Source organism: Wyeomyia smithii, chromosome 3 (assembly GCF_029784165.1).
Source record: "Wyeomyia smithii strain HCP4-BCI-WySm-NY-G18 chromosome 3, ASM2978416v1, whole genome shotgun sequence".
Lineage (NCBI taxonomy): Eukaryota > Metazoa > Arthropoda > Insecta > Diptera > Culicidae > Wyeomyia > Wyeomyia smithii.
Window position 1 is genome coordinate 270,887,732 of NC_073696.1, and position 9,870 is coordinate 270,897,601.

Consider the following 9,870-nt stretch of genomic DNA (forward strand, 5'->3'; position numbering starts at 1 on the left):
CTTCCATCTCAACTGTGGAACAGAGAAAGTGTAGTTTTGGTGTAGTCCGGAAAGAGAAAATATAGTTACAGGACAAAAAACACCGCAAAAACGAATTCGATATTACTATCCACCTCGAGGGGCAAGACAGCTTTTATCTGAGTCACTCTTATGCTTGGGAGTAACTTTAATGTACTCAATATTACTCCGAAATATCCAGATGAATCACATTTTCAAATACTTTGAGAACAAGAAAAATATATGAGTGATGAGGCCGAGTAACATTTAAATTTAAATTCGTGGTGGGGAAAAGGTTTAAGGATGGATTTTCAGATACACGAGAGTTACTCAGATTTGCTTTTTCTGGTTTTCTCAGAAAAACTCGGAAAACCTCAAATTTACTCACTGTCTTACCCCTCGATTCATCTAGACTATTTGCAAACATTGAAAGGCATTCGAAACCAGTGAATAGTAAAGGTTGACGTCGCAAATAGCTGATTTCGTTCGCATAAACCAACACTATGAAAGATGCGCTCACCTCTGTGAGAAAAGAAGTAAAACGCTGCCTTGCCGGAGGTAGTCGACGCCGAACGGGTAGCCATCTTGTGCTGGTTCGTGCAGTTTTCGTTCTAACCTAAAAATAAGAAATTTCCCTTTTTTTCGCAAGCATGATGATGATGTTCGCCTCGCCACTCGTCATAGCCTACCTACATGTTATTTAGATTTCTAAGAAGTTTAATCTTTTTTAGTTTTCTAATTAGTATTTAAGGCATTATTAAGGTTAAAGCAGAGATTTAAGTATAATAATTTTAATAATTGAAACGTAAAGAAGCAGATACCGATAAAATATAGACTGTAAGTAAGTTAGTTTTATCGTAAAAAGCAAAAATATTCGGGGCAAGTGCGTTTTTCGGTCGTGGAGCCTAGGAAGAAGCCAAGCACCATTTTTTCGTCGAGGAGAAAATTTTTTCGCTCCTGAGAAGTGATTTTGGTGTGTGCGGTGGAAGAGTAGTAAGAAGAAGCGAATTATACGTACGAGAATCGGCGCCGCGCGTGTTGCCCGAAGAATAAGAAGACCGAAAGTGCGTGTTTCGCGTTGTTGGCTTGGAAGGGCCCCGGGCGTAATTTCGGAACAGTGTGCGCATTCAGAATGCATCCGTCGAAGAAGATGAATGCCGCGGAACTGGACGACCATGAGAAGGGCAAGCTGTTTGTCGGTGGACTGTCGTGGGAAACGACTCAGGAGAACTTGCAGCGCTACTTTGGCCGCTACGGCGAGGTCATTGACTGTGTTGTCATGAAAAACAACGAGACGGGCCGTTCGCGCGGGTTCGGCTTTGTAACCTTTGCCGATCCGGAGAATGTCGAACGAGCGCTGGATAACGGTCCGCACACTCTGGATGGCCGTACCATCGATCCGAAGCCGTGCAATCCAAGGTCACTGCATAAGCCCAAGCGTACCGGTGGCTATCCGAAGGTCTTTCTCGGTGGTCTCCCCCCGAATATAACGGAAACGGATCTGCGCAGTTTCTTCTGCCGCTATGGGAACGTCATGGAGGTGGTCATTATGTACGATCAGGAGAAGAAGAAGAGCCGTGGATTTGGCTTTTTGTCCTTCGAGAACGAAGCGGCTGTCGAGCGTGCAACGGCGGAACACTTTGTTAACATCAGTGGCAAACAGGTCGAGATCAAGAAGGCGGAACCGCGCGACGGCAGTGGCAACAATAACAGCATGAGCGCCGATTCCTATCAGTGGGGTTCCCCACAAGCTCCTCCGATGGGCAATGGCCAAATGGGTGGCCCTCCAATCAATATGCAGTCCAACATGATGCAAGGTTATCAGGGCTGGGGTGCTTCACAGCCACAGCAAGGATACGGAGGTTATGGTGCCTCTGCCGGGGCGGCCAGCGCTTACCAAGGTTGGGGTGCTCCTCCGCCGCAACAGTGGGGCAATTATAATGCTACGCCTCAGCAGACGCAAGGTTACGGCGGGTATGATATGTATAACAGCTCCGGTGCCGGAAGTGCCGGTGGTTATGGATCGGGCAACTGGAACTCGTGGAACATGCCGCCCAACACTGGTTCCACCGGTTCTGCCGATATGTATTCTCGACCTCAGTCCGGTCCAACGGCTGGCCCTGCTGGATCGGCCGGCCCAACGGCGGGTGGTCCTTCGAAGCCCGGTTCCGAATACGGTGGAGGTTCGGCGTACGGTTCCGGTGCTGCCGGTGGCTACGGCGGGTACTATCAGAACGAACAAAATACGGCAGCCGCCTACAACCGACCGCGGTCAGCTTATGGTGGTGCGAATGATGCCTCGTCGCAGCCACCCTATCCAGCATTTTGAGAGATGACGACGAGCAGGATGCAACCGACGCCACAGCATCAGCAGCAGCAACCTCAGCAACCGATGCATTTTGCCCAGCAACATCAACAGCAGCAGCAGCAGCAACAACAACATCATCACCAACATCAACCAGGGCAAACAGCGGCTGCAGTAGCAGCAGCGGCGGCGGTTGCAGCCTCCTTCGATCGAAGTTTGATTGGAACGAAATCATAAGATGAAGAAGATTATTTCTTATTTTTTTTAACTTGAAGTAAAACTAATTATACATATATTCTATCGCAAGAGGAAGAGATCCGAAGGAGAAACAATTATACATATATTATTAAAAGAAAAAAAAACTGAAGTAAAAACTACACAAGAGAAGTTTCTTATTAAAAAAAGGCAAAACACACAATTGGAAAATGGCAAGGAGAAATATACAAACTAAGCATAAATACACATCTAATATAACTTTATTGACTAGGCTTAGGGTGCGTTGAAGCAGATAAAAAAGAATGAAAACAGAAAACGAAGAGAAGAAATAAGAAGAAATTGTTCAAACTATTGATTAGATCTTGATGAATAAAAAATCAGAGCAAAACAAACCGTTGAAAATAAGCGTATAAATCTGTTTCATATGAGTTTAGTAAGCTGCCTGCAGCATCATAAATGATGAGAGAAAAAAAAAACATTAAAACAGAGCAAAAGATAAGGCAAGATAAATCACATACACACAAACAAGCTCTAATAGCAAGTAACAAAAGGATTAAGGTAAATCATTAACAGACATACCAACACATACACAAAAACACACACACATTTAAGCCGTAAAATTAACTCAGTCGTATTCTAGATGAAGGTTTTCTGGTATAACTTTCTGGCAAATGGCAACCGAGCAAATTTCTACCCCTTCAAGAATCGGTTAGCGGCTCGCATATTCTTAACCGTTAGTTCCCCATAATTAGGAGAAAATAAAACACGTAGAGAAAACGCATAAAAATGATGGCAAAAAAATGGTAAAAAGTCACACTGAGAAAACTAAAAAGCTCACAGTAAAATTTATTTCTTTTTCTACACCAAAAAATAAGAAGATAGGCGAAAAAAATCAACATGTTGTTTTTAGTTCACCCCTTTCTTTTGTTTTACTCCCGGAATTTATAGACTATCGACTGCATGGTGTATGGAGGAGAAAACAAAACAAGCAAACAAAAAAAAAACAGCAAAATCCCTTTCAAACATAACACTTTTTGTCTATAACGGAACGATAAGGATTATACATTACTATACTTAATCAGGTACCCATAATAATAACAAAAAACAAAGGATGAGTTTATAGTGAAGATGCAGGCGAAAGTTCAGTAGCCCATCAGCTAGGAAACGGCCAGGATGCGATGCGCGACTGGCTTTAATTTTTCTTCTTTCTGCTAAGTAGTTACAGCGATTGATTTAAATAATTTTTGTTCATGTGATTTTCAGTTCGTTCGTACGTTCGTTCGTTCGTTCGTTCGGTTTTTTGGGTTAAGCTTACTTCCTAAGTAAAACAAATATAAGCAAAGTAAAAACAATGATGAAGAGACTCAGAGCCTGAAGCTTGTATTTTTTTTTTTGTATAATTACCTGTACTTTTTAAGTTTGTCGTTCGTCGTTTTATCGTGTTAAGGATCTAATCTTTAAATCGGGATAGAAGCAAAAGTGTAAGGACAAAAACCGAAACCCCCAAAGCCTACAACAGTGCGCGCGCGTTCTTTTTTTTAAATATTAAAGTTGTAAACTCTTAGAGGTATTTTTTTTTAAAAACTGAGTATAAGGGTGAAGTTGTTCACAGAAAACATCCCCATCTTTTGAATAAGTGAAATAAGGCAAGGATAAAGCAAACTAGTAACTACTCCTGTAATCTTAGACGAAAGCAAAGCAAAGCAAAGAATGCAGAAATAAAGTAACGTTTTTTTTCGAAACGGTATTGATAAACGAACGGAAAACCTCCTTTTGATCAGTCGTGTTTAAGCTTAACTTTAGAGAAAGAGAAAACAAAAACGGGAAAATGATGAAAATGATTTGTTTTTTTAAACTAACGATAAACTAAATGATGATGAGATATGTAGGAAGCAACAATCTAACGAGAGAGAGTAAAAAAAATAATAACAGAAGATGAAAAAAGTCTAGCAAATAATTATTATGGGTAAGTTTGATACAACATAAGCAGAAAAACAAACCAACAAATTAGAGAAGCGAAAGTCGTTTTCTTTCAGTTTCGTAAGGACAAAGTTAAACTACAAGTTTAAAGTGTAACTTCTAATGATAACGTTTCACCTGATTAAAATAATTCACTCGCAGATATAATAAGAAGACACCGGGGAAATAAAAAGAGTAAGCAAAGCTGCAGCCGGCATCAGTTGAATAAGTTCTCCTGCGTTGTTTGGTTTTCCGACGGAGCGACGCGAAGAAGATGCAAAAAAAAAGCTAGAAAAAGAAATAAGTTACGATGGCAATCGAAATCCAATTCAAACCAGTAGAGTGACAAAATATACTACAGAGAAACAAAAGCAAAGTAAGCCGTGAATAACAGCAACGGGCGAAAAACAAAAACGAAAAAAAAAAACAAGCAAAGCCTCCTTTTGTGTGTTTTTATCCACTTTAAAATATCTTTAAATATTGTTCGTCGGGATTTGTACAAAGTGAAAAATGCCCTCGTGAGCGAACTAAAGCTGCGAACCTTGAACTAAGCTATCCGTTTTTTTTCTGTTAGGATTATCCTGTTTTTTTTTTAACATTTCCTACCCAAGTTGCGTTTGGTAGGATATCCCGTCCCCAGCAACAACAAAACAGAAGTAACTCAGCATGTAATTGATAATACAATAAACTTAACAGTATCCGTGGCAGTTCGCTACAATAAGTTCGTTTTACCCCTTCCCCCCTGACACCCGTTCGGGGTGTCAGGTTCTTTTCTGCACTTCTACTCCGGGGTTTACTTCTTGTTTAAACATTACTCTCACCCTGTATTAAATCGGTAACTATTCATCGACTAAGACTTTTTGACTTATTTTATTCTGTGTTTTTCTTTTTTTTTGTACTCATTTGTCATCCTTTAACGATATAATAAACAAAAAAATAAAAATATATATTTTTTCTAGTATAGTGAAAAGTGGTGAAGATAATCTAATTATTATTTTTTCCGTCAAAGATAATTATTCTGATTCTTTTATTCCTGTTCAATTCGAAGTAAAAGAAGGTAAAATAAAATTGTAAAAAAATAACATCGTGCTTCGGTTTACTTTTTGGTTGAGAAACTTTATTTTACCCTGGATTATTTGTCTTCCGTTTGTTCCGTTCGATTTGGTATTGGTTTTTTGCTTTTCAGTTTGGACGCCAGGAAAGTCTCTCAAAACTATTGAGAAATTTTAATTACCCGTTATCTCTTATTAGGCGATGGCAAGAGGTATCAGATCAGATTTTTGGTTCGATGAATGCAACTAATTGTGCGCAGAGAATGTTGGAAGGAGAAACAAGATTGACAAAGTAAAGCAAAGAAGTTTAAAAACAAGCCGGTATTAAATGAAAAGCATGTCACTCGTTCGCAGCGGTAGTGACATTGCAAACAATGAGAAGTGCGGAATACAGCAAGCACCTGGGCTATTAGTGTGATTAAATTTTTTGGTCGCCGAGACAGACTACTAGCTTCGTGAGAGACTGTTAGTGTTGGAAGGATCGCAGCGCTAGCCCCACAACTGTCCTGTATAACATTGACAGTTGGCCGCGAAGTCTGTGTATGATAAACTGAAGATCAAATTCCGATTGGGGAATGTAGTACCAGGGATTTCTTCTGCTTTGCTTTTATGAAGGGCACTATCACGATAGATCAAAGTTCAGTTACTATGGAAAACGTTTCTTCAATTTATGCACCTCAGGGAAGCAAAATATGAAGAATTCTGTTCATGATCTTCAATATTGATCAATTGACATTTGACAACAACTGACATAACATTACAAAAAAAAAAAAAACGGAGAAAAAAACGAACAGATGATGGCAATTCTTCCAGTGTGCGTGTGTATCTGTGCTGCCTTTGTGTTCTCAACCTTAAAATTACGCTAAAAAGCAAAGAAATACAACCATAAATCCACCAGAGTGAACAGTTTCAAATTTGTTTAAAATCATAGTACTAGTTGTTGAGTATTCAGAGCATACCGAAGTTAAGTAATTACATTAACAAAAAGTAAGCGATACCGAAACCAAAAAAAAGTTAAAATAAGTGCTTGCGAACTCTACACAGACACAGCAGCCATGGCAACCAGGAAGAAGCGTTGGAGTTGGGTTTTGTTACGTTTCGCCAATACTTTGCCGCTGGAGGGGAAATAAAATAACTATACTTAACGATACAATACATAGAAGACGAAGTAAGAAAAAAAAATAACGAGCAAACCACTTTAGTATGAAAATAGGGAAAATGAAAAGACTGGTTACTATCAACAATTGAATTAAGAAGTTGTACGAAATAAATTCACACTAAGAGTAAAAATAACACAGGATAAGGTAACAAGTAACTAGCGAGTAAAATGGTTTTTGTTGATGCTTTTCTACATTTTTCGAAATAAGTAGTATTTGTGTAAGTCGGCGTTTTGGGGCACTCCCTCCTGAAGGTTGTTACCAAGGAAACTCCACCAGTTCACGGTTTGCTGATGCACTGGTGACTGGGAAATAGGGTAAAATCAAATTTTATCCCAACTCACCCCGCACCGGAAGCCTATTGTTGAAAACTAACATAAAAGGGAAAGTTTTGCACAGAATTTATCAACTCAAATCAAATTTGTTCAGTATTTGCAAAGTTTATTCTTTAAACTATCTCTCTCTCTTAGTCTCCCACTCCTCCCTCAAATAAACAAAACAAAAGATGTGATGTAAGTCTAAAGCAAGAGTATTTTTAAAGAACAAAAACAATCTAAATTAAGCTTAGTATGGTATGTACATTTTGTCCGTAAGTCAAGACCGCGTAAGTCGCCACCAAGCGACATAAGGATAGACTAGTGTGTAAACATAAAGAAAAAACGAAACAAAAATTCTTTACGAAAAAAGTTCAGTAAGTTTAGTCTCAACCCGAACTACTCCTTCGTGAAAAATAAAAACAATATACCAGTAAGTAGTTTCATACAAACACACCCACTGGAAGAATCACCGCCATCTTGAACCGCCATCTTTCCAGTCGTACAAGTCCCGACGCGGAATATTTATCCGCCTACGCTGCTGGAATGCTGCGTTTCTCCGTCCGGAAAGCCAAACCATTCTTGGACAAACATTTGTAAATTGTTGCATTAACATGTGTGAGTGTTACATTAACTAGTATCGAACGAAGCAAACTGCAACCAAAACTAACTGGTAGGATAAAACTTTGGAAGAAAAAAAAAAAAACAAACGGGAATATTATCTTTTTGTTTAACATTGCCTTATTAACTATAAACGAGGGAAAATCTACACAGAAGCAGAGAAAACGATGTGAAACAGTCTTTGGAGAATACAATACCAAAAAAAGAACACATACAGTTTAACCTAAAAAAGGAAAATTAGTGGGGAACGGATGGAATGCTGATAAAAAGAGAAAAACATTTAAATTTCGACTTGCCTAATGGGGGCGAAAGGTTCGTTATATACATTATTGTACTCCTTACAAAGATAATAATCATTGGACATATTTTGATTAAGTATATCAATGTAATCTGTATCTTACATGAAAATATAATACAATATATGCTAAACTTAAAAAAATGTATGGAAAACAACTATTTTAAACTCAGCTAAGTCAGATATAAAATAAAACTTTGATGTAATAAAGGAAGTCGTATATACATAATACAGAAAAAAACATTATTCAAAACTATGTAAACTTTGAAAAAACACAATGATGTTTGAAAAAAGGGAGTATTTTGCAAAATAAGAAAAAAAACCATCGATCGATATTTGCATTAGTTTTCGGTTCATCAGATTTATCACCATACCTCTCTCGAAAAAACGAATATAGTGACAAACAAAATATGAGAAAATGATGACAGTCCGCTTTGATTTTTCTTGAGCATAAATAAATATATCTAGAAGTAAATAAACCTAAAATATAGTCGTGCAAAGATTGGTGGAGCATTGGCTCCCTGCAAAACCGAGAAAATATGATTGACAAAAAAAATGACTAAAAATGGCAAGCAGCTACCGCATATAATCGATTGATTTACACTCTAATATAGAATCTATTCATGAGTAGAGCCAAATAGAAACAAAATGAAAACAAAGCATATTTATACTATTAACTGAGGAAGACGATAAAACAAAAAAAAAACAACACTGATATATATGTGTTAGGAGTGCAGTGCAGACATTATAGCACAGGTGGAATGCAAATATAGATTTTTTTTTGCGTTACCTCTTCACCTTTAACAAAACATTGTACTATTGTCAGAGGAATAAGATCCATAACACACTTTTCGTTTGTATGCAGTTACATCAATAAAGAAGTACTGGTTATTTGTATGAAACTTCACACTAAAAAGCATAGATATGCGGTTTGATGAACTCATATTCGAGACCATCATTGTGATTGTGGGGAGCAAATAAATTGAAAGAAAATTTTATAAATCCATCGCGCATACCAGAAAACTGATGCTATGACTTTGTCAATAGAATAGAACGGTTTGGTTTTTTTTTTCAGAGGCGGTTGAAACTGCTCTTCCTTATGTTTGAATCGTTTCTTTATCTCGAGTGGAGTGATGGATAATTTCACTAAACTATCTTAACTAAAAAAAGATCGTGTTTCGTTCAGTTTTGGACAACTGCTTTTCGATTTTTTGCTATCTAATTTACATTTTATCAGATTGTCAAAATTATTATTTCGTAATTTTTACATGCGCAAAGTGAAGTGTACCAGCCAAAGTATTCGAGCGTTGTGAAGTACCGTGGAATCACTTGTTTGCTGCTGCCAACGAATAAAATTTATTCTGTGGATTCTACTGCTGAGTTCTGCAAGTTACCATTGTTTTTGTAGTGAGGCACTTCTTTCGTTAAGTATACCCACTGCTTGCCGCTACGATTGAACAAAACAGAATGGAGAAGAAACAGTGTGGGGAATGTAAACAAGCCGTCAACGATATTGAACCGATCCGATGTGGCTTCTGTGAGAACTGTTACCACATAAACCAACAATGCTGTGGCTTTAACAGTAGAGGGTGTAAGGATCTTTTCGCACTCGGCAAAATCATGTTTATTTGCCCGATATGCAGAGAGTTGCTGAACGGCCGTTCTATTCGTTCTTACATAGCAGATTTACAGCTGCCACTATCAGAGCAACCCACACAGTCGTCACAGCTCACTGAGCTGCCCGCTCAGGTTCAAAAACTATTCGAGGTTGTTGACGGTTTAAGCAAAAAAAATCGACAACTTTTCTCGTATAGCAGTGAATGATAACCCTGCTCTAGGCACCCCATCTACCTCGTTTACCACACCTGTGTGGCCCAATAAAAATTTGAAGCGTCGCCGAACAGAGCGGGTTCCAATTTTGATTCAACCTGATCGTGGTGAAAACAACATCGAT

General features: G+C 38.3%; 1 protein-coding gene across 1 annotated transcript; it reads left to right on the plus strand.

Annotated features, from left to right (window-relative positions):
• Window positions 1-653: 653 nt before the first annotated feature.
• On the plus strand, window positions 654-8,837 carry LOC129733365 (heterogeneous nuclear ribonucleoprotein 27C). Its single transcript, XM_055695206.1, has one exon. The coding sequence runs from the start codon at window positions 1,130-1,132 to the stop codon at window positions 2,324-2,326; it is 1,197 nt and encodes a 398-aa protein (XP_055551181.1). The 5' UTR covers window positions 654-1,129; the 3' UTR covers window positions 2,327-8,837.
• Window positions 8,838-9,870: the final 1,033 nt, after the last annotated feature.